The following is a 24,431-nucleotide window of genomic DNA, read 5'->3' on the forward strand; positions in this document are numbered from 1 at the left end:
GATCAATCCCAGAACCCTCTGCATCTCCTCTACTGTCCATTTCTCTTGCTGGACAAGTCACATACACAGCCCAGTTGCTTCGCCAGGCAGGCATCCTGGGTCATCAAAGACAGTGGGCAGCTTCTTTGATGTAGCTTTTCTGATATGCTAATCTTAGGATGTTAATCTTAGAGCCAGGAAACAGGTCTCACCTGAAGGTGATAATGATCGCTGTCTTCCTGGCCATCCTTCTTATCATGCGTATGGCTTGTTTATGACCTCAGGGGTTGCCAAATGCACTCCTTTGTAGTTCGGTTTTGTTTACCCCAGAAATATGTGTGCTTAATTAGTTTTGGTAGTTTAACTTTGTTGAAATGCTCATAAGAAATCTGATTGGTTCTTACGAACACTCTGTAAAAAGTTCTTTTGTGAATAAAACGACCTGGGCCAGGGGGTGGACAGAGATTATTATACGCAACCTTCCCAGAGTCTTGCTGGTTCAAGCCTCTGTGTGTATTCTCATTAATCAGAGTTCAATCCTTCCTTTGTTTTGGGAACACCTCACTGATGGTGAGGATTCTGTGGCCCCTTGGCTGGGTGCCCTACACGGGGGACCCCCCAGCACTGAGTCCAGCCCCCTGTCTTCACAGTGAGGTGCCCCCCATGGGGCATAGGCAAGACGCAAGAGCAACGAGAGCCTTTTCCCACTCTTCCTCCCTACCACTCTTAAGGTAGACTGCCTCTGCCCACGGCAGCAGTACCAACTTGGCCCTGCGCCCGTGGCCGCCATGCAGCGTGCATGGCCCTGGCACCCAAAATTTGTGAATGCCCGGACTCTTCATGGGGAATTTTGTGGGCACCTATGGTCTTCGAGGCTCCATTTAGGAATCTTAAGACCCCCCCGCGGCAGTTGAATCAGGCCAAAATGGGTGCATCGGAATCCAGCCTCCTGCCCCCCAGTGGCCAACGAGGTGGGGCCCCCCCTGGGAAGAGTCCCCGTCCCCGACCCCAAGCAGGACCCGTGCGCCACAGCAGCCATTTGGAGTCACCTGTTCCTCCGAGTCCCGGAGGGGGGTCGCACAAAGCGCCCCCCCCCCGTCGCCACTGCTAGCCCTCCTACCTCTCTCGAAGCCCCTGTGATAGGAATTTTGAGGTCTTAGATATATGGGAATGTTCATCACACGTACATAGATCAGCCCAGGAAGACCGACCTGGAACCATTTTGATTCCTAAACTGAGCAAATGTTTTCTCTGCAAGGTCAAAGTGGGAAACCTCCCCATTGTCTCTTTCCTCACAAATCCTGTCTTAAGGGCACATTTGAGATATGAATAGGGTGTGAGCTTGTGACCTGGCCCAGGAACTAAGTATTTATCATTACAAAAGACTGGCCAGGCTCCCCAGGAAATCCAATCAAGTAATCTGCCAGACAGGAGATAAACAACATTCAAATGTTCTGTTTTAGACTGCCTTTTTGGTGATGTAGGTAAGATGTTTCTGGGGGTGGTCTTGATCTACAGGGTGGCAATTTCAAAAGTCTTTATAAGGCCTTGCACACCATTTTCCTGGGTCCCTCCTCTCTCCTGCAGGTGAGGGGAGCACCCTGTTGCAACAGATCAATAAAGATCAGGCTTACTAGCTGTTTTGCTTCTCAGTATTCTCTGGTTGGCCTCTGTTATCTTCTCCTACCAATATAGGGAACCTATGTAAGGACTCTATATGGGCTCTTGGACACCCCATAAGGGAAAAGGGCAATTTTTGCTTACAACACCCCCCTCCCACCCCACCCGCAACGTGGGTGGCCACCCCTCCCCTCGGCTCCGGATTTGCCACCTCGCCTGCGCGCAAAGAGTTTGCGCTTTTCCTCTCCACCTTCCCTTTCCCTTTCCTCACCTTGCAAGCCTGCGCGATCTCGCTGGAGCCGCACCACTGGTGCGGGGGGTAGTGGCAAGGGGCGCCCCCCAGGGCGATGCCCCCCAGGCAGCAGAAAGCGGCGATGGGCAGGAGCCAGCCGGGAGCCATGGCGAGGAGAGGTGCCGGGCTGTGCGCAACGGCGAGGCGGAGTGCGCACGGCGGGGGCGAGGCGGGCGGCTCTTAAAAACCCCCTGGGCCGGCTCCGCCCTTCCCTCTTCTTCCTCCTCGCAACCCGTTCGTCTTCTTCTGCTGCGGTTTTGTGTGTGTGTGTGAGTCAGCCGGCCCCTGGCTTGCTCCAGAGGAGGAGCAGGAGGAGGAGGAGGAGCCGGACTTTGGGGAAGACCCAGACCCGGAGATTTAGGGGAAAGACCACTGTGCGCGCGCCTGTTTCAAAGCAACAACCAGCAAACGGTTTGGGGGATTCCAGATGTTGCAGACCTTCTAATTGCCCCCGTTTTCCAGGGGAAATACCGTGTCCATGGAAGACAGTCTTGCTAGGAGTGATCGCCAAAGAAAGAAAATATTTTCCAGGGGTTTGCAGGGGGGAAATAGGCCGTCCCTCCCCCCCCCACAAATAAAATACAATCAACCAAACATTTTCCTGGAAGCATTCCCTTAAAAGACGTCCCTCAAACCCTTTCACGGTTATTTTTTGCAGCTGCATATTATAACTAATCTATAGCTGATTTTCTCAGCTTGTTTCTCAAAGTAACTTTTTTTTTACTGCTGAACTTACTCCCAGCCTGCTAGCGTGCTAACATGTTTACAATACTTTTTTTAAAAAAAATCTGTTTTGCAATCCTCTTTGAAGCTGTGTCGGTTTCTGATTTGATGCCGGAAAGTCCCGCTTTCCCTTAGGACGTCCCTATTTTCAGGGGAGAAACATTGGAGGGGATGGAATAGGACGTCCCTATTTTCAGAGGAGAAACGTTGGAGGGGATGGAATAGGACGTCCCTATTTTCAGGGGAGAAACGTTGGAGGTGATGGGAAGTTCCTGGAGAGTGGGGGGGGGTGCCAACTTGAATAAAAATAAGCCCCACCTCGCATAACCGATGACATGAGGTGTCAAGCACACGCTATTTGAATGGCAATGCGCACCAGTGTTTTATTGGACGGGCGAGGTCCTTAGGATTTGGCTCCTCTGGGGACCCCCCCCCCCCTAGTTAAGATTGGACAGTGGACTGCCTGCCTGCCTGGCAAGGAGGCGGGGGGGGGTCACCTCAGGTCGCAGCATGCCTGCAAGAATTTAACACGACCCAGATATTTGCCACCTAGCAAGGGAAATTGTGCAAGCCCCCAGGCGGAGCCGATCTGCTGACAGAAGCTGTTGGGCAACCTTTTGCGCTTGACAACAAAAGGCTGGACTTTGGAATTGGCAGCTGACACGGAAGGGAGAGAGATAAGGCGCCCGTTTTCGCTTGGGAGTTTGCATGTCACAAAACCCCCAAAAAAACACCCCAGATCCTCTTCAAACTGGGCATGGGTGTAGCAGGGGGTGGGGTGGGCAGGGGGCAAGATCACGAATATTATTGAAAAGCGTTTAAATATATCTGAGTACTCATGTCCTCTTCTTTACAGGGTTTCCCAGGAAACTTTGTTTTCCTAAAAGAAAAGCACAACAACTTTGATTTCCAAAAAAAGCTTCTTATAGGAATTCTAAGGTCTTATGTAGAATAAGAATTCTAAGGTCTCATGTAGAGTCCCATGGACTGCAAAAAGATCCAACCTCTCCATTCTGAAGGAAATCAGCCCTGAGTGCTCCCTGGAAGGACAGATCCTGAAGCTGAGGCTCCAAGACTTTGGCCACCTCAGGAGAAGAGAAGACTCCCTGGAAAAGACCCTGATGCTGGGAAAGATGGAGGGCACAAGGAGAAGGGGACGACGGAGGATGAGATGGTGGGACAGTGTTCTTGAAGCTGCCAACATGAGTTTGACCAAACTGCGGGAGGCAGTGGAAGACAGGAGGGCCTGGCGTGCTCTGGTCCAGGGGGTCACGAAGAGGCGGACACCACTAAACAACATGTAGAATAAATGTTCATAAATGTACAAGGCAAACACACACATAAGTATATCAACCACGTGTCTGAAATAGTACAGGAGAGCAATCCTGAAGCCATTTGGACTCTCCCAAATTGACCTCAAATATTTCTCTGCAAGGAGGAAGGAAATGGGAAAAGCTTTATAATTGTCTTTGGACTGTAGGGGCTCACGCCTCCCTTTTCAAATACAGTTTGGCAAGTATCTGTTCAGCTGAGCACACTCTTAATATGCGTAAGAGATTTGGGAACTAAGGCTCTGTCTCCAAGTTTATGGCCAGGCTACCCAGAAAAGGTAATCAGATAAGGCAGGCATGTCCAACAGGTAGATCATGAGCTACTGGTAGATCGCAGGGGATGTCCCAGGTATGAAGTTCAGTGGGTAGATCAAAGCTGGTCTTTTGATACTGTGAGTAGATCGCAGTCTCTTGGTAGTTGGACGGGAGTGAGATAAGGCGTTATCAGGGACTAAGACCTCAGAATTCCTGTAACAATGGCCGCGTCCCCAGTCCCTCCCAGTTCTTGAGGTCCTGAACCCAGCAAGGGTTAGCATCATTGTAATAAAAAAATTAAGGTCTTATATACGTATGATATGGTGCTGGAGGAGACTCTTGAGAGTCCCATGGACTGCAAGAAGATCCAACCTCTCCATTCTGAAGGAAATCAGCCCTGAGTGCTCACTGGAAGGACAGATCCTGAAGCTGAGGCTCCAAGACTTTGGCCACCTCATGAGAAGAGAAGACTCCCTGGAAAAGACCCTGATGTTGGGAAGGATGGAGGGCGCAAGGAGAAGGGGACGACAGAGGACGAGATGGTGGGACAGTGTTCTCGAAGGTTTGACCAAACTGTGGGAGGCAGTGGAAGACAGGAGGGCCTGGCGTGCTCTGGTCCAGGGGGTCACAAAGAGGCGGACACCACTAAACGACTCAACAACAACAAATATAAGAGCTTGCACCCCATTTTTCTGGGTTCCTCCTCCCTCCTGCGTGTGGGGAGTGAGGACCCTGTTGCAACAGATCAATAAAGATCAGGCTTATGAGCTGCTTGGCTTCTCAATATTCTCTGCTTGGCCTATTTTCTCCTACCGATAGGGAACCCACTTAAGGACTCTAGACGGGCTCTTGGGTACCCCATAAGGGGAAAAGGGCAGATTTTGTTTACAACATCATCTCCAGGATTCGGAACCAGTGGGACAAGTTTTCCGGTGGCCTCAATGTCATCATCTGCACCTGAACTAGGTTGCAGGAGCTGCAACTGAGGGGGCCCCCCCGCCGGGTTCATGGGTGGGGCTTTTTCTTTCCGCCCCCTCACCCAGCTGCTAGGCAGGAAAACAGGAGCCAGGGTGGAGTCAGAGAGCTGGAAGGAAGAGAGACACAGATCTGCCTCCTTTGCCTCAGATCCAAAGCTCTGACTAACGCAGAAGCGAGATTTGCTGAGCTGTTGATGTTGCAAGCATCTCCACCCCATGCACAGGTGAGTCTTACCTGCCGAAACGAAACCATGCACCCTAGAGCAGGGGGCAGTAGCCTTTTCAGCCATGGGCCGGTCCCCTGTCCCTCAGACCCTGTGGGGGGCCAGACTATATTTTGAAAAAAATAAATAAATGAACGGATTCCTATGCCCCACAAATAACCCAGAGATGCGTTTTAAATAAAAGGACACATTCTACTCATGTCAAAACATGCTGATTCCCGGAGCATCCGCAGGTCAGATTGAGAAGGTGATTGGGCCGGATCCGGACCCCGGACCTTAGGTTGCCTACCCCTGTCCTAAAGTAATAACCACCGTTCGTTCTCTGACTTTCCCCCCTGGGATGAAAGCTTCCTTGGACCGCACCAAACTTTCCGTCGATAAGAAAGATTATTACAGCGGTCCCTTGGTTCTCAAACGCCTTGGCACTCAAACAACTTGGAACCCAAACACTGCAAACCTGGAAGGAAGTGTTCCGGTTTACGAACTCCTTTTGGAAGCCAAACGTGATCTGTTTTGAGTGTTACGCTTCTGATTTGAGCGTTATGCTGAGGTCTGTTTGCGCTATTTATTTTGTGTTTTTGTGGCTCTTCTTTTGACTCTGTGGAACCCAGTTCAGCTACTGATCGATTGATTGTGTGACTGCGGAAATGGATAAAAGCCCCCCATCCAAACAATGACTATCATCAGTGCAGGTGAAGAAGAAAAAAGTTCGTTTTTATCATCTACAATACTGCCTTATTTATTTTATAGTACGGCACACTGCTTTCATTTTAGGGATCGATGGTCTCGTTAGATGGTAAAATCCATGTTCAATTGCTGTTTTAGGGGTTGTTTTTAAAACTCTGGAACGGATTAATCCATTTTGCATTCCTTTCTATGGGAAAAGCAGGCCTTGGTTTTGGAACGCTTTGGTTTTATTCAGTTTGAGAACCAAGGGACCACTGTATTATCAAAATCTGCAGGCTTTTGGCTGTTTGCAAGGAGCACGTCGAGCGAAAGCCATTGAAATAGCACCGGGCGACAGATGCTCCCCTAAATTCAGCTGAAAATGCAACTTTTATTTGCTCCCCTCCCTGGTTTGAAGGTGGTAATATTCTTTATATTCTATTCTTGAAATCCCTGCTGCAGACTGTTCAAAAGCAGCCAGCCTTAGCCACCTTCCAAAAACGGGAACTGCCAGCCCCTCGTGCCCAGATTAAGACACACGAGTCTCACTTCTCTTTTCCGGAAAAAAGCCTCACTCTTTCTCTTCCTCCTCAAGAGATTCTGTTCCTTAAAACGTTCTAAGAAAATGCAAAAAAATTAAAAAGGTCTTGCCTTTATATCCCTTTAATTTCCCGCCAACAGGTCCAGTCCGTTCCAGATCTCCCTCTGGCGAGGGATTGAAAGATCACAGCTGGGAGGGACCCCCAGGGGTCATCCAGCCCAACCCCGCCAACACGGGTGTCGCAGCTCAAGTTCAGAGTCGAGTGTTGAGCTGGGACTTGGGTTCGAATCCTCGCGCTCGGCCAGCAAGCACCTTGGGGGTCCCTCCTTCAGCCCAACCTCCCTCCACGCAGGGTCGCTGTGGGGATTCGACGGGGACCCGGGTTCGAATTCCTGCTTGGCGAGGAAGCGTGGGCCAGCCGCCCCCTCCCAGCCTACTTTGCAAGGTTGCCGTGAGGCTAAAAGCAGAGATAAGCGGAGAGCCCCGCAAGACGCCTTGAGAACTTTGCAGGAGAGAAAGTGGCAAATAAATGTGAAAAAGCCACAATAAACCTGCTGCAACTCTCCAGCGACCCACAGAGATTTGCAGCGTTTAAAAATGAATGTACCCCCTTCAAGTTCAATTTTAAGTCTATTTAAGCTTACTCAGAATTAAAGAACCTTTTAATGAGGGTGAAAGAGGAGAGCGCAAAATATGGTCTGAAGCTCAACATCAAAAAAACGAAGATCATGGCCACTGGTCCCATCACCTCCTGGCAAATAGAAGGGGAAGAAATGGAGGCAGTGAGAGATTTGACTTTCTTGGGCTCCATGATCACTGCAGATGGTGACAGCAGCCACGAAATTAAAAGACGCCTGCTTCTTGGGAGGAAAGCAGTGACAAACCCAGACAGCGTCTTAAAAAGCAGAGACATCACCTTGCCAACAAAGGTCTGTATGGTTAAAGCTCTGGTTTTCCCAGTAGTGATGTATGGAAGTGAGAGCTGGACCATCAAGAAGGCTGATCGCCAAAGAATGGATGCTTTTGAATTCTGGTGCTGGAGGAGACTCTTGAGAGTCCCATGGACTGCAAGAAGACCAAACCTCTCCATTCGGAAGGAAATCAGCCCTGAGTGCTCACTGGAAGGACAGATCGTGAAGCTGAGGCTCCAATACTTTGGCCACCTCATGAGAAGAGAAGATTCCCTGGAGAAGACCCTGATGTTGGGAAAGATGGAGGGCACAAGGAGAAGGGGACGACAGAGGACGAGATGGTGGGACAGTGTTCTCGAAGCTACCAGCATGAGTTTGACCAAACTGCGGGAGGCAGTGGAAGACAGGAGGGCCTGGCGTGCTAGAGGGGTCCAGGGGGTCACCAAGAGGCGGACACCACTAAACGACTCAACAACAGCAACCCCCTTCAAGTTCAATTTTAAGTCTATTTAAGCTTAGTCAATAATAATAATAATAATAATAATAATAATAATAATAATAATTATTATTATTATTATTATACCCCACCCTCCCCGGCCAGAGCCCGGCTCAGGGCAGCTAAAACCAGTAAAATTACAGTAAAAACATAATAGGAAAAGAAAAAAAACCATTTAAAGTACAGGTTAAAATGAAATTTAAAATGCAGCCTCATTTTAATAGTAGCCCATAGATCAAGACCATAAGGGGAGGGAAACATAAGGGTCAGACCGAGTCCAAACCAAAGGCCAGGCGGAACAGCTCCATCTTGCAGGCCCTGCAAGAGACCCTTAAAACTCACGGTCCCGGGTTCGAGAACCGTTTTGGGCAAAAGGGGGCTGGACTAGATGACCGTTGGGGGTCCCTTACCGTTCTTAATTCTGCAATTCATTACAAAACTATGTTTCTTCCGCCTCGCCTTCACGCACGAGGAGACAGAGTCGGAGGGACGGAAATAACCGCGACGCCCCAAACAAAGCCACGTTTTGCATGAACACCTTTTATTTTATTTTTAAAGTACCGTACAAAACTTTGCTTTTAAATAATTCTCCCCTCCCTCCCCCTTTGTTAATCTATGTTTATCTTACAGTAACAAATCTCGGACACAAATACACGACGGTTCTCGGGTGAACTTTCTCGTTTGCTGGAAACTTCGGCGGGGGCAGGAATAATTAAGAAAAGACCCACTTAAACATCCAAAATTGATGAGGGGGGAGGCAGGAAATGGGGGTTTGGGGTGCATCAAAATGTTATATTGCATATCTGTGTATAACCTAGAAAGGGGAAATGGTTTTTTGCAACTGGGGGCACTTTCGTAAACGACTCCTTTGCACAACCGAGATGCACACTTGGGTTATAACTTTTTGACTTTCTCCCCAAAATACTGATTTCCTGTAGCCTAAAGGGATGAACCTTTGCTTGGAAACACTGAAAAGGCGACTAATTCGTCCCCAAAAACGGGGGGAAGGAAAAGTTGGGAGTCAGGTTGCTACAAATAAGTACCTGCACTTAAAAAAAATAAATCACGGAACAGTTTCGAACTTTTCCCAGCTGCCCGGAACTTCCTGAAACGGCCGAGAACGTTCTGAAAAAATCCAAAAAACGGTCTATATATATAAAAAAGGGCAATTCAAGAGATTGTGGGAACTCGATGGCGTTTGCGGCAGAAAAAGAAAAGCCGCCACTTCGATTTATTCAAAGCAATAAGGGGTGTGCAATGTACAAAACAATGCACAAGTATTCGGAAGTTTGCAAGCTCTGAACGAAGAAAATTAAATTAAATTTGCAAGCTCTGTTTTTCCTGTATGCTGTGCATACATTACAAAATGCATTATACGGTCCCCTGGGCAAAAATCGATTTATTGATTTAGAGAAATAACCTTTCCCCCAAAGATTTGGAAATGGCAAGATGGTTCGCTTTTAGGCAAAAGTTCATCCGGCTGAGCTGCGAGGTTGTCAAAAAGTTATAACCCTAGCTCTCTCTCTCACACACATATTTGGTAGGGTGCCAAAATATGGATTTTATTTTTGGGGGGGGGGGAGAGGAAGAGAGCATTTCTTGGGGGGGGGGGAGATCCTAAGGGGCTTCCTGCTAGGAAGACAAAAAGGAACCGGTCCTGGGTTCGAATGGCGGACCCGAGCAAGGCCTGTCGCACGCACAAAACACAACCCATGTTACGCAAGGGGAGGGGGGAGATTTGTAGTGTTCAAATGGCTCTTTTTCGGGGGGGGAGGAAAAAAGGATTTTGCAAGCCCCCCCGCTCCAGGCTTTGGGGTGCAGAGAGCAGGCACACATGGGGTGTGCAAAGGGGAACCCCGATTTTAGGATGGGGAGAGATTGGCTTGTTCCTGTTACCCCCGTTATCCGCCCCCTTGGCTTGGTGGGGGGGCAACAAATGGCTTTACATGGAAAGAGGAGAAAGGGGGGACCCCAAGAACGCCCCAGACTTTTTCCTGGCACAGGAAAAGGAAGCCTCACGGGGGACGCAAAACCTGCGCCCATTTTACAACCGTGGCAAACCAAGGCAGAGACACGGAAGTGAGTGGGAAATTTTTTTTTGGGGGGGGGGTTAGGTTCTATTTCCCTGCCCAGCAGCTGGTAAAATAACTTGAGAGATAGGAGATGGCTGCAAGAGGGCTTGTTTTCCTCTCTCTCTCTTTTTTGCATATTTAAGAAGAAACGAAACATAATTCTGCATAGGAGACCCAACACTGTTGGGCTGGGGGGGGGGGGCCAGTGCGGAGGGCTGGGGGGCGGCGTAAAAAATAAAATTAAAAATAGGAGTGCCCCCCTGCGAAACAAAAGGAGCCAAATTGTCCCCACGGGAACAGCGAGTACCAGATTTGTCTCTGCCAAGAAAAATAAGATCTGTGCCCGTCCTTCAGAGATAAGGAGCGTTGGTTTTTTTTAAGGAGGGGGGGACCTGAAAAAGCTTTAGGAAAGTCGCTGCCCCCCCCCCAGTGGAGAAAGCACTGCTAGCACCAAAAAGAAAGGGGAAAGTTGGAAAGGAAAACAGCCCCCGAATGCTGTTGCAAAGGAAAATAATTGAGATATATATATATATATATATATATTGGGGTTTGGGGGCAAAAGGGAGAGAGGGTATAGAAAGGGGGAAAGGGGCAGTTTTTCGGGGAGGGGGAATTTCGTGGAGCAGAGAGCCCCCCCAACCCGGCCTTCATCTGGGGGGCAGCGGGAAAATGGGGTAGGCCAGGGTGACGTTGAGCGAGTCGTTGTGTTGCACCAGCGAGGTGTGTTTGTAGTGGAGGACCAGTTCCTTGAGGGAGGCGTAGAGGTTGTAGGGCTCCGCGAAGCCGAACCCGGTGGCCGTCTTGTAGATGACGCAGTGCTTGGTGTCGCCGTCGACCCTGCAGGGCGGGCACAACGAGGGGGAAAGCGTCAGAGAGGCGCCGAACGGTTCCTTTAAATATTAAGGTTCAGTATCGTGCCACAAGACGGGCATCTCTTTAAAGGCCAGGGCAAAATATCATGACCTGGTTTTGCAGCCGCGAAGCAGGTAACCGACTCTGAAAATTCATTATTCAAAAAAATGAAACCTTCGTCTGGTTGTAAATATTAAGGCTGAACCTTTCCGTAAAAAAGAAGATTTAAATCTGAGTCTTACTGACCAGCGATTTAAATCGTGAAGGGCATCACTCCACGACTCTACCATCCCGCAACCGCACAACGTCTCTCTGGTACGCACATAAGAAAAGCAGGCACCGTTTTCCCCCTTCCCAAACCGGAAAAGCAATTAAAAACCAACGCGTCACCAGTGGGTTGGGATGGATGACCTCCCAGGGTCCCACTCCATGACTCCACCATCCCACAACTGCACAACTTCTCTCTGGCACGCAAATAAGAAAAGCAGGCAGCGCTTTCCCCCTTCCCAAACCAGAAAAGCCATTAAAAACCGACGCATTGCCAGCGGGTTGGGATGGATGATCCCCCGGGGTCCCACTCCATGACTACAATCTCGCAACCGCACAACTTCTCTCTGGCATGCACATAAGAAAAGCAGGCACCGCTTTCCTGCTTCCCAAACCGGAAAAGCCATTAAAAACCAATGGGTTGCAAGCAGGTTAGGATGGATGATCCCCCGGGGTCCCACTCCATGACTCCACCATCCCACAACTGCATAACTTCTCTCTGGCACGCACATAACGAAAGCAGGAACCGCTTTCCAAACCGGGAAAGCAATTAAAAACCAATGGGTTGCAAGCAGGTTGGGATGGATGACCCCTCGGTGTCCCCCCCCCAAGACTCACACGACGGAGCAGGCGTAGCATCCGCGCTGGCTGCTCTCCCGGATGAGGAAGGTGCCGTCCCTCTTGCCGGCCAGCATCTCCTCGGCCTGCGTGCGGTTGATCTTGCCCACGTACCACGTCCGCTCCTCGTGGTGAGGGAGCTCCTCCTCGTCCTCCATCATGGAGTAGTGGCTGCCAAAAAAGCGGAAAGGTTGCAGCGAAGAGAGAGGCCCCTCTTTCCGCTGGCCAAGGGGAGAGGGGGGTCTCCTCCCTGCCCAGTTTGGGTGCCCAGCGCCCCAGTTCTGCCCCTTCCCCAGGATCCTGCCTCCGACGGGGGACAGCCTCAGGCGCCGAAAGGTCGACGGCGATGGGATATGATGTCGAGGTGGCAGAGACCCACCGGGGGAATGAAGGGATGGAAGGAAGAACGAGACGATTCTTCGAAGGGTGGAAAGAATAAGAATATCCTGGTTGTGTTAAGAATGGAAGGGTCTTGGTGGTGGGGTTTTTATTCTTGTTTATTTGTGATTGTTGCTTTGTCAGAATAAAATGAAAGGGGAAGGAAGGAAGGAAGGAAGGAAGGAAGGAAGGAAGGAAGGAAGGAAGGAGAAGAAGGAAGGAAGGAAGGAAGGAAGGAAGGAAGGAAGGAAGGAAGGAAGGAAAGGAAGGAAAGGAGAGAAGGAAAGGAGGGAGGGAGGGAGGGAGGGAAGGAAGGAAGGAAGGAAGGAAGGAAGGAAGGAAGGAAGGAAAGAGAGAGAAGGAAGGAAAGGAAGGAAGGAAGGAAGGAAGGAAGGAAGGAAGGAAGGAAAGAAGGAAGGAATTAGGTGGTGAAGGAAGGAAGGAAGGAAAAAAGGAAGAAGGAAAGAGAGAGAAGGAAGGAAGAAAAAAATAAAGGAAGGAAGAGAAGGAAAGAAAGAGAGAAGGAAGGAAGGAAGGAAGGAGGAAGGGAAAGGAAAGGAAAGAAAGAAGGAAGGAAGGAAAGAAGGAAGGAAGGAAAAAGGAAGGAAGGAAAGAAGGAAGGAAGGAAGGAAGGAAGGAAGGAAGGAAGGGAAGGAAAGGAGGGAAGGAAGGAAGGAAGGAAGGAAGGAAGGAAGGAAGGAAGGAAGGAAGGAAGGAAGGAAAAGGGAAGGAAGGAAAGAAGGAAATAAAGAAAGAAGGAATGAAGGAATGAAGGAGGGGAAAAGGAAGGAAAGAAGGAAAGAAGGAGGGAAAGAAAGAAAGAGAAGGAAGGAAGGGAAGGAAAGGAAAGGAGGGAAGAAAGGGAGGGAGAGAGGAAGAGGAAAGAAAAGAAAAGAAAAGGAAAGAACGAAGGAAGGAAGAACAGAGAAGGAAGGAATAGAAGGAAGGGGAAAAGGAAGGAAAGAAAGAGAAGGAAGGGAGGGAGGGAGGAAGGAAGGAAGGAAGGAAGGGAGAAGCTGCAAATGAAATAAACTTACTCCTCCGTCTCGTTCTTGATCCCCAGCCACTCGTTGATCTGCTTCTGCCGCGTCCCCTTTTGGGTCAGCCACCTGGGGGGGGAGAGGGAAAAAAATCAGGGCCCCCTCCTAGGACGAGCTCCGCACCTCGTTCCACCGGTGGCGGATTCGAATCTCAGGCCGGCCCGGGCGGCCGAGTGGGAGAATTCGAACCTGGGTCGAGCCTTGGGAGACAAAGCAAGGCGCTAGTCCTCATGGTTACGGGCAAAAAGAGAGAGAGGCTGGTTTGGAGAGGAGGCGCCGCAGGGGTCGAACCCGGCTCTGCCTGAAGCGGGTGCTCTAACCACTAGGCGGCCAGGGCCCTCGCACTCACACCAAGTATTGGTCGCGCAGTTTCCGCAGCTGCAGGAGGTCCGGCTTGAGGCTGTTCATGCGCTTGTCAATCTCCCGGTTCTCGGACGCTTGCTGCTTCAGGTCCTCCTCCAGCTGCATTTTGCTGTCGTGGATTTCGGCAACGCGAGATTTCAGCTTCTCCGAGTTCATCAGGATTCTGAGCCGGACGGGCAGGCGGGGTATAAAGGATAAAGAAGTTTTAAAACATTATATAAATTTATCAAACTCATCTGAATATCTGGGGGTGGCTTGCAGGATAAGCGTTATATGTAATAATAATAATAATAATAATAATAATAATAATAATAATAATAATAATAAACCAGTGCTTGCAGGACTATTATTATTATTAATAATAATAGTAATAACGACCAGAGCTTGCAGGATAATTATATAATAATAATATTAATAACCGCTGGATCTCCTTGTCGTTCCCCTCCCTGCGGAAGCGCTCGATGTAATCGCGGCTGCACTTCTCCTGCGTCTGGCACTGCTCCTCAAAGATCTTGATGGTCTCGTTGAAGGCCTCAATGGCCGTCCGCTTCATCTGCAGCTCCTGGGGGGTGAGGAAGAGAGAGGGGGCGGTGAGAGGGAGACCCCCTTGCCAGCCGCCCACAGAAACCCCCCCCCCCAATTGAGCAGAGTTCCTAACACTGAGGACTAGAAACTTAAGGTTCAGAGCAACCGCAAGGGAGGCTGCCTGCCAGCCCGTGTGGGCAATACCAAGGGCGCAGGGCAGCTTCTTGCAGGCTCCTATTGAGCAGAGTTCACATTGAGGACTAGAAACTTAAGGTTAAGAGCAACCACAAGGGAGGCTGCCTGCCAGCCCGTGTGGGCAATACCAAGGGCGCAGGGCAGCTTCTTGCAGGCTCCTATTGAGCAGAGTTCACATTGAGGAGTAGAAACTTAAGGTTAAGAGCAACCACAAGGGAGGCTGCCTGCCAGCCCGTGTGGGCAATACCAAGGGTGCAGGGCTCCTATTGAGTTCATAAGGACTACTGAGGACTAGAAACTTAAGGTTCAGAGGAAGCAAGCTTTGCAGCAGCGTGTCCCGGGTGCGAAACTCAGGTCCAGCTCGGCACCGCAAGTGAGGCTGCCAGCCAGAGGCAGCTGCCAGCCCGTGTAGGCAATACCAAGGGTGCAAGGCAGCTTCTTGCAGGCTCTTATTGAGCAGAGTTCACGTTGAGGACTAGAAGCTGAAGGTTCAGACCAAGCCCGCTTTGCAGCAGTGGGTCCCGGGTGCGAAACTCGGGTCTGGCTTGGCCCCGCAAGTGCGGCTGCCTGCCAGAGGCAGCTGCCAGCCCGTGTAGGCAATACCAAGGGTGCAAGGCAGCTTCTTGCAGGCTCTTATTGAGCAGAGTTCACGTTGAGGACTAGAAGCTGAAGGTTCAGACCAAGCCCGCTTTGCAGCAGTGGGTCCCGGGTGCGAAACTCGGGTCTGGCTTGGCCCCGCAAGTGCGGCTGCCTGCCAGAGCCAGGCTCACCTGGGAGGTGCGGGTGTATTCCTCGTAGAGCAGGTCATACTCCCGGCTCTTGTCCTGGTACTGCTGGTGGTAGACTTTCAGCTGCTCCCCGACGGCCTCCACGCTGTCCTCCTTCACCACTTGGTCCTGCCAAGGAGAAGCCGGACATGGTGGGACCCCCAGGGGTCATCCAGCCCAACCCGCAGGAACCCCGGATCGAGAAACCCAGGCCGGCGGCCCTCCAAGCTCCGCCGGGGGACCTCCGAGGAAGGAGGCGAGTGGGCTGCCTTCGTGCCGACGGCCGGGAACCCCAGAAGTATACAAATCTAATCAATCAATCAATTGCAATGCCCTCGAACTCGGATCCCGCTTGCGGCTTTTGGCGGTGGGGCAGCTTTCCGGCCCCTGGGGAAAGAGGATGCTGGGCCCTGAGACCTCTGGGCATAGGGGCAGTAGATAAATTCAAATAATAATGATAATAATAATGATGATGATGATGATGATGATGATGATGGAACCTCCAGCTGCAGGCACAGTCTCCCTGGATTTCTTGGTGTGTTTTTAATAATAATAATAATAATAATAATAATAATAATAATAATAATAGAGGAACCTCCAGCTGCAGGCACAGTCTACCTGGGTTTCTAGGTTTGTTTGTTTTTTGCTGGAAACTGGCCCGGATGACCCACCCCCCTTGTTTCTTAGGGGCCCGCCCCCCCGACCCACCTGCTGGTACTTGGAGATGGGGTAGAGGAGTCGGGTGTCCAGCTTGGCGTTGTACTGGGCCAGGGACTCGTGCCGGTAGTGGGTGATCAGCTCCACCACCGAGCCAAAGGTCAGCGGCTCCGAAAAGCCGTACTTCCCTTCGCGGTGGAAGATCTTGATCAGCTTGTTGTTCCCGCCTTTCCTGCGAGGAGGAGGAGGAGGAGGAGGAGACGGACGTCAGGTGTGGGGCCAGGCAAACGCGGCAGAGCAGGATTCGCAACCGGGACCCGTGTAATAGATGATGGAATTTAATCGGCCAACAGGATACTTTGACGTCAGAAGGGTTTCCTTCCTTCCCTTTCTTTCTTTCTTTCTGTCTTTCCTTCTTTCTTCCTTTCCTTCCTTCCTTCTCCTTCCTTCCTTCCTTCCTTCCTTCTCTCTTTCCTTCCTTTATTTTTTCCTTCCTTCGCCACCTAATTTCTCCTTCCTTCCTTCCTTCCTTCCTTCTCTCTCTCTCTCTCACCCCTTCCTTCCTTCCTTCTCTTCCTTCCTTTATTTTTTCCTTCCTTCGCCACCTAATTTCTTTTTCCTTCCTTCCTTCCTTCCTTCCTTCCTTCCTTCCTTCCTTTCCTTCCTTCTCTCTCTCTCTCTCTTTCCTTCCTTCCTTCCTTCCTTCCTTCCTTCTCATTTCTCCTTCCTTCCTTCCTTCCTTCCTTCCTTCCTTCCTTCCTTCCTTCCTTTTCCTGTCTTCTTTTTCCCTTCCTTCCTTCCTTCCTTCCTTCCTTCCTTCTTTCATTCTCTCTCTCTCTCCTTCCTTCTCTTCCTTTTTTCATTTCCTTCCTTCCTTCCTTCCTTCCCTCCCTCCCTTTGCCAGATCCTCTTTAGAAGCCAAATCAGTGACCGTCAAGTGGCAGGGAGTTCCACGGGTTAACAATGCCTATTTTTCTTTTCTTTGCAAAACTTGGAGGGCAGTTTTTGCCTCTCCTCCCAAAGACCGGGGGGCTGGACCCACCTGAGCGTCAGCGTGTATTCGCCCTGGATTTTGCTGGATGCGTCCCGGACCAGGAAGGTCCCGTCTGGGGTGTCCCTGAGCTTCTCGTTCACTTCCTCCCTGGGGGAGACGGGGATTATTGATTTGCATTTATATGCCGATGATTTATTTCCATTTGTCATCCTAATTTATTAATTCTACCCCACTCATCTGGCTGGGTTTCCCCAGCCGCTCTGGGCAGCTTCCGGCAAAAGATTAAAACGCAATATTCAATATTAAAAATATTAAAAATATTAAAATGCAACAATACCGCCCCCCGTTACCTGGAAATGTCGCCCCAATACCACTCGGCGTCCTGGAGGGTGGTGCCGTTCCCGTTGGCCAGGGGGGCTGAGGCTGCCGGCTTGGGTTTGGGGGGCAGGGCTGGAAAAAGAAAGTGGGAATTGGGGTGGGGGGACACGGGGGGGGCGGTTAAGAAAAGCCTGAGGACCATTTCCTCTCCCGCCCCCACCTAATTAATTAATTACCTGGCGGGGGCAGATCAGCCTCGGGGTCTTTCGCCTCCAGGAGCAGCTCCAGGAAAAGGGCAGAGAAATCTGGGGTCCCCTCAGCACTGGGGGGCAGAAAAGACCCCAGGGTTACCCCCTTAATAATCCACACACATGCCGTGATTAACTGATTATTATTATTATTATTATTATTATTATTATTATTATTATTATTATTTAATGGGACTACGGGCACCAGCTGTGGCTCGACTCTGGTTCCATTTGCAAAATCCCTGGACGACTTGCTTATCATTATTTGCTAAAAAATCAGTAATTTTTGATAAAACTGCGATTTATGATTCCAAAAACGAAACCTTCCTCTAGTTGCAAATCTTAAGCGGATGTCAGCAAGGCTGAACCTTCCCGTAAAAAAAGAAGAAGATTTTAATCAAGGCTTACTGACTAGTGATTTAGATCGTGATTTAGATCAATTCGATTTAAATCATAGCCACCCTGTTACTACTTCTACTAGTTGTTATTATTATTACTATTATTATTGTTATTTTAAATCAAGTCCCACTGACTAGTGATTTAAATTGTGATTTAAATCAATTTGATTTAAATTAATGTGATTTAAATTTCAATCAATTCGATTTAAGTCAAATCCACCCTGTTACTACTACTAGCTATTATTATTATTATTATTATTATTAATCAAGTCTTACTGACTAGTGATTTAAATTGTGATTTAAATCAATTTGATTTAATTTGATTTAAATTTAAGTCAAACCCACCCTGTTACTACTACTACTGATAATAATAATAATAATAATAATAATAATAATAATAATAATAATAATAAAAAAGAGCCCTCTACCCGGAGGTTTCAGGGCGGAATAAAACAGAAGAGAGCGGATGTCCAGAGAGGGGTCCCGGGTTCTGGTTCTGACCCACCTGGCGGACGGCGCCCCCCGCAGGACCAGGCCCCCAAAGAGCTCCCCCAGGGCCCGGGGCCCCAGCCCGTTGCGCTCGGCCTGCTCGGCCACCTTGGCCCAGTGGCGCAGGAGGAACTGCAGCGTCAGCAGGTGTGCCAGGGGCATGGCGGGCGGCGCCAGGAGAGACAGGAGATGCTGCCGGCCCGAGTCCGGTGGGGGGGCGTCTGCAAAAAAGGAAAGGAGGGGGTTAATTTCCAAAAAAGAGAGAAGAGAAAGGTTTGGGGGGCTCAAAGGACCCCCTCCCCAAAGTCCTGGGTCCAGGAGAAGCGAGGCACTCTGCACGCGCTCAGGGGTACCTTGGTGATCAAACTTGCCGTATTTTTCCGTGTGCGAGGTTTTTCTTTCCCCAATTTTTTTTAACTGGTTTTCACAATATTATAAACAAACAAACACACCAGACAAACAAACACAAATCATCGTTTTGTTAAAAATTACACTTAGTAACTTTGTTAAGCGACTTCCTCGCTTCCCCTCGGTAGAATTTCGTTGCATCTCCTTTGAACGGTTTTCCAAATCCCAATTTTTATGAAATTTAACTTAAACATTAACATCCTTCAATCGTCGCCTTATAGAATTAAACCTATGAATTCATCACTTAACATAAATAAAATCCCAAGCCCAATTAAGTATCTGCAAGATGTTTTCAGTTAGTTTAACAAATTTAACTAAATAATCATTAAATTTATTCCATTCTTCCCGTGTGCGAGGTTTCCCCCCTAAAAAATAATGTCCAAATTTAACTAAATAATCATTAAATTTATTCCATTCTTCCCGTTTGCGAGGTTCCCCCCCCAAAAAAATAATGTCCAAAATTTCTGAACAAACGGACTTCCAGAACGGATGAAGTTTGGCACTTTTGATCTTTATTTTGTGTTTTTGAGGCTTTTTCGGTTAACTTCGGTTAACCCAGTTCAGCTACTGATTGATTGATTGACTGCGGAAATGGATAAAAGCCCCCCCATCCAAACCATGACCATCATCAGCGCAGGTAAAGAAAAAATAGTAATTCTAATTTTGATCATCTACAATACTTCCTTATTTATTTTATAGTACAGTACACTGATTCTTGCTTTCGTTTTATGGACCGATGGACTCGTTAGAGAGTAAAATTCACGTTAAATTGCCGTTTTAGGGGTTGCTGTTAAAAGCCTGGAACGTATTAATCCATTTTGCATGAATTTCTATGGGGAAGCATGCCTTGGTTTTGGAACGCTTTGGTTTTGGAACGGAATTTCCGGAGCGCATTTTGGGGGAACGGATTAAGTTCGGGAACCAGTGTACCACTGTATATATACACACACAGCCCCTCCCAAATGTTTGTGAAAATGAGAATACGCCTCACCCTGCAGGATGCGCAGGATTTCGCACCCAAGTCCGGGTGGGACCACCGGGGTGGGCAGGTCTTGCAGGTACCCCTTGAGAGCCTCTCCCAGAGACGGGAGATCGAAGGCGTCCAAGTCGCCGGACGCAGCCCAGTCTGGGGGGAGAAAATAATAATAATAGTAGCAATAATAATAATAATAATAATAATAATAATAATGCTGCAATTCTTGCCCGCCACCAGCCTGCCACTCACCAGCTCCCAGCCTCAGCTGTGAGCAGGACGTCCGATAGAGAGATGCGCTGTCCAGCCCTGTGGGGAAAACACGCAGCCGGTCGACTTGGGGGTCTCAAGGGGCGCAGGACCCCCAGCGCCACCCACAGCAAAGCCCCGACTACTCTCCACCGGGAAAATAAGGAAATTAAAAACCTTTCCTGTAAAATGCTCCACCGGGGTTCCTGCCAAACCCTTGCTCAGCTAATAATAACAATAATTTATTTATAACCCTCCCATCTGGCAGTAATGATAATAATAATAATAATAATAATAATAATAATAATAATAATAATAATAATTTATTTATAACCCTCCCATCAGGCTGTAATTATCATCATCATCATCATCATCATCATCATTTATGGGTGTCCTGTCTCTTTCCCAGACCGGGAGTCGAGGCGCACCTTTGAAACCCCCCCCCCCATTATTAAAAAAGGGCTCAAAACGTTAGGAAAGGGAATGACGGACCCTCCCCAAATTCACTAGAAGACTTTTCATGAGGACTAGCCCCCCCCCAAAAAAAACACACACCCTCCATCCCCCCCCCCCCCGTTCTGCTCACCTTTCTTCTCAATGGCGTCCACCAGCCTGCACAGCAGGGGGGGCGCCACCTCGGGCGGAGCAAACTGCTCAGAGAGTTCGGGGAGAGCCAGTCCTGGGGGGGGGGAGAGAAATCGGGGGGGGGGAGCAGACAGTCAATTGGGGGGGGGGGAGAGAAAGAGAGACCCCTTGAAATGGAGGGGTCTCCCAGCGGTCATCTAGTCCAACCCGACCCCCCCCCCCGGCAATGCGGGAAATCTCAACGAAAAAGGGTGGGTTTTATTCAAATCAAATCCATTTAAATCACCATTTAAATCACCAGGGTGGGTTTTATTTAAACCAAATCCATTTAAATCACCAGGGTGGGTTTTATTTAAACCAAATCCTTTTAAATCACCATTTAAATCACCAGGGTTCTATTTAAACCAAATCCATTTAAATCACCAGGGTGGGTTTTATTTAAATCAAATCCATTTAAATCACCAGGGTGGGTTTTATTTAAACCAAATCCATTTAAATCACCAAGGTAGGTTTTATTTAAATCAAATCCTTTTAAATCACCATTTAAATCACCAGGGTTTTATTTAAATCAAATCCATTTAAATCACCAGGGTGGGTTTTATTTAAATTAAATCCATTTAAATCACCATTTAAATCGCTAGTCTGTAAGACTTGGTTTAAATCAATTTTTTTACAGAAAGGCTCAGCCTTGCTGGAATCATCTTAATATTGACAACCAAATGAAGGTTTCCTTTTTGGAATAATGGATTTTCAGAGTAGTTTTCACAGTCGTGAAATTACTGATTTAATTCTACTCTTAGAAATATATAGAAATTATCGTGAGGTTTAATAAGTTAACTTTGGACAACTTTTCTGCTATAGGAGAAAACCAATCATTTCCTTAATAACAATTTAAACAATTTGTTTAACTAAAGCAGTAACATTATAACATATGTTTCCCTTTTTCTCAACCGATGTGGTTAAACGATTAAAAAACAGTAACTTAGACTCAATTTTAGCAGACATGAAAAACTTTAAACAAATCCTTACTTCCTGATTGTAGCCTTTGGGCTACAATGTAACTCAAACAGAAAAGCTTTAGAAAGGCTTTTCCTCCAAATGCATTTTATTTTAAAAATCAATTTAAATGTTTAAAAATCCGATTTAAATGTTTAAAAATCCGATTTAAATGTTTAAAAATCCGATTTAAATGTTTTTAAAAATCCAATTTAATTTTTTTTTAAAATCCAATTTAATTGTTTTAAAAAATCCAATTTAATTTTTTTTTAAATCCGCTTTTTAAAAAATAATAATATGAAAAATATAAGAATAGATTTTTATCTGCCCTGCTCGCCGCGCTCGTCATCCCCGCACCTCACCTGCTTCCTCTTTTGAGGCTGGGGCGGCCGGCAGGGGCCTGATCCCCCGGGGCCGGTGGGGCGGCAGGGGAATCTTGACCGGCCCCACGTACTCCACGTAGGTCCCGGGGAAGTCGCCCTTCTGCTTGGTCCGCTCGTTGACCCCCAGGATCCAGCCGATCTGGTGGGGGGTCTGCTCGTCGCCCTCCTTGAACCCCAGCGCCTGCAGCGCCCCCTTGCTAACCACTAGGGTGTCTCCGGGCAGCAGGTCAATGTCGGCCTCCCGCTCCTTGCGGTACGGGTACAAGGCCCGGTACTGGAAGCCGTCGGCGCTGCCCATGTTTCCCGGGAGGAGCGAGCGGAGGAAAGCGCTCCGCGGAGGGATGAGGAAAGGCGCCCCTCTCCGCTACGCTCCCGGGGGGCTCCGCATGGGTCAGGTCTGGGGGGTCGGAGCGAGGAGGCGCCGGGCGGCGTCGGTGCAGCGCCCGGCCAGCCCCTTAAGTGCAGCCGCGCTCCCGCAACTTGAACCCGCGACTCAGCCAGACGATGGAGCAGAGGGAGGGAGCGACCAGCATAATCCGGGGAGGCGGGGGGGAGCGGCGGCGGCCGAGCGGGGTTTTTCCGGGGGGCGGGTGTTTCCGATGCGCAGGATGGGGACCCTGGAAAAGCAGAGGGGGGAAAGGAGAGAGAATTATTCAATTGATAATAATAATAATAATAATAATAATAATAATAATAATAATAATATATTCTTCATTCCTCACCCATCCGGGGGGGAAAGAGAGAATTATTCAATTAATAATAATAATAATAATAATAATAATAATAATAATTCTTTATTCCTCGCCCATCCTGGGGGGAAAGAGAGAATTATTCAAATAATAATAATAATAATAATAATAATAATAATAATAATAATAATATGTTCTTTATTCCTCACCCATCGGGGGGGGAAGGAGAGAATTATTCAATTAATAATAATAATAATTTCTTTTTTCCTCGCCCATCTGGCTGGTTTTGCCCCGCAAAACAGCAGCAGTCAATGCCAAGGCCAGGAGATAATAATAATAATAATAATAATAATAATAATAATAATAATAATGGTGAGTGGGTAAAATCCATTGGGTCAGAATATAGATCCAGAAGCATGGGAACAATTGTGGAATAGGGAAATCGAATTTACAGAGAAAAGTCCAGCCAAAAGCTAGGAATCCAGGTAGACTGTCCCTGCAGCTGGAGGTTCCATCATCATCATCATCATTATTATTATTATTAGAATTTAAGTACTGCCCCATACCTGGGGAGTCTCAGAACAGAACCAGGATATAAAACCACCAAAAACGGCTCTCTGGCTCCTCCTCCCTCCCCAAAGCCTGGCCCCGATCCAGGAGCAGCGGCACCCACAGGTGGGCGCGATTCCTCTTCTCCCAAGCTGCCCCCCATCCCGTTTTTCCAACACCCCCCCAAAAAAATTCTGCTTACTTAAAAAATAAAATTGGGATTTACGGCTCTCTCCTGCCCCATATCCTTTCTTGTCTTCAGTTGGGGGGGACGCGATCCTGGCTCTTTCCCCAGAGTAAGGCAGAGGGGCCTGGAGGCAAGAGTCAGGTTTGGGGGTCCGGGAAAAGGGGGGGAGGTCCAGAGCAGGGGGGGGGCGACAGAGAGTCAGAGAGAAAAGGGATTTTTTTTCCTCCGGAGTCGGGAGGAAAAGATGGGGAAAAATTCCTTCCGGGTGCGAGATTACGAAGAGGAGGAGCGAGAGGGAAGAGGGAGGGAAGAGAGGAAATGTAAGGCTGGGAGGGGGTTCCAGCGGTCATCCAGTCTGACCCCCGTCGCTGAGGACTAGCGCCTTGAAAGCGCTCTAGCAAAGCGGGATTTTCGAATTCATTTTGGTTTCGTTTCGTTTTAAATACGTTTAGGGGAGCTTTTAATATCTGACGGAATTATTGTATTTTATAATATTTTGCCGGAAGCCGCCGAGAGCGGCTGCGGAAACCCAGCCGGATGGAGGGGATATAAATACATAAATAATAATAATAATAATAATAATAATAATAATAATAATAATTAGTTCGTCTTCGTTTCTTCATTTAACCCTTTCACGTCGTTTTGTAGGATTGCATTTTATGCAACGCTGCTATTTTTCTCGTTTATATGACGCTCGCAACAAGCGCCAACTGTCTAATTAATGACTTGCTGGTGGTTTAATTTTAGCTAATGGATTCTAATATTGCTTTCTTGGGTGTAAGTTGTTTATTTTAAAATCGTCGCGACTTTTTACATATAGATAGGAGCCGATTGTCATTTTTAACGTTTGATGTTTCGTTGTTAATTTTGTGCGGGTTGGAAGCCACCCAGAGTGGCTGGGGCAAAATAATAATAATAATAATAATAATAATAATAATAATAATAATTTGGCCCTCCAGATGTGAGAGGGGAAGGGCAGCAGCTGGATCAGGGCCCGAGTTCAGGTTCCCGGCTTGGCCGCCAAGCAGAATAGCCTTCTAAGGTAGACTGGCTCTGTCCGTGGAGGCTCCATACGGGAACCCTAATAAATCTATTAATTTATTATAGATTTATATATAATATTTATATTATAAGAGCCCGGCGGCTGTTGGCTCGGGCCCACGGTCAACAGCACCCCAAGGAAGGAAGCAAAAAGGGTCTATTGTCTCCTGCTTGG

General features: G+C 48.3%; 2 protein-coding genes across 4 annotated transcripts in view; both read right to left on the reverse strand.

The window, feature by feature from the left end:
• Window positions 1-2,171, reverse strand: part of IFI30 (IFI30 lysosomal thiol reductase) — a 9,725-nt gene extending 7,554 nt beyond the window's left edge. Inside the window, exon 1 of one of the 2 annotated variants that reach the window (XM_077921971.1) lies at window positions 1,871-2,171. In XM_077921971.1, coding sequence (XP_077778097.1) covers window positions 1,871-1,999 — 129 coding nt within the window. In that variant the 5' untranslated portion in view covers window positions 2,000-2,171. The remainder of the gene's footprint in view (window positions 1-1,870) is intronic. The other variant, XM_028713902.2, reaches the window with a different exon arrangement.
• Window positions 2,172-8,535: 6,364 nt separating this feature from the next.
• The window catches only part of PIK3R2 (phosphoinositide-3-kinase regulatory subunit 2), a 16,879-nt gene continuing 983 nt past the window's right edge, over window positions 8,536-24,431 (reverse strand). The window contains exons 1-16 of one of the 2 annotated variants that reach the window (XM_028713262.2): window positions 23,231-23,385; window positions 21,770-22,407; window positions 20,413-20,505; window positions 19,830-19,886; window positions 19,596-19,730; window positions 18,213-18,417; window positions 17,298-17,383; window positions 17,094-17,193; window positions 16,792-16,890; window positions 15,801-15,981; window positions 15,096-15,221; window positions 14,025-14,167; window positions 13,592-13,768; window positions 13,240-13,311; window positions 11,825-11,995; window positions 8,536-10,924 (exon numbers count right to left, since the gene is read on the reverse strand). In XM_028713262.2, coding sequence (XP_028569095.2) covers window positions 10,735-10,924; window positions 11,825-11,995; window positions 13,240-13,311; window positions 13,592-13,768; window positions 14,025-14,167; window positions 15,096-15,221; window positions 15,801-15,981; window positions 16,792-16,890; window positions 17,094-17,193; window positions 17,298-17,383; window positions 18,213-18,417; window positions 19,596-19,730; window positions 19,830-19,886; window positions 20,413-20,505; window positions 21,770-22,088 — 2,154 coding nt within the window. In that variant the 5' untranslated portion in view covers window positions 22,089-22,407; window positions 23,231-23,385 and the 3' untranslated portion in view covers window positions 8,536-10,734. Of the gene's footprint in view, window positions 10,925-11,824; window positions 11,996-13,239; window positions 13,312-13,591; window positions 13,769-14,024; window positions 14,168-15,095; window positions 15,222-15,800; window positions 15,982-16,791; window positions 16,891-17,093; window positions 17,194-17,297; window positions 17,384-18,212; window positions 18,418-19,595; window positions 19,731-19,829; window positions 19,887-20,412; window positions 20,506-21,769; window positions 22,408-23,230; window positions 23,386-24,431 lie in introns of those variants that run through there. The other variant, XM_028713261.2, reaches the window with a different exon arrangement.

Source organism: Podarcis muralis, chromosome 18 (genome assembly GCF_964188315.1).
Source record: "Podarcis muralis chromosome 18, rPodMur119.hap1.1, whole genome shotgun sequence".
Classification (NCBI taxonomy): domain Eukaryota; kingdom Metazoa; phylum Chordata; class Lepidosauria; order Squamata; family Lacertidae; genus Podarcis; species Podarcis muralis.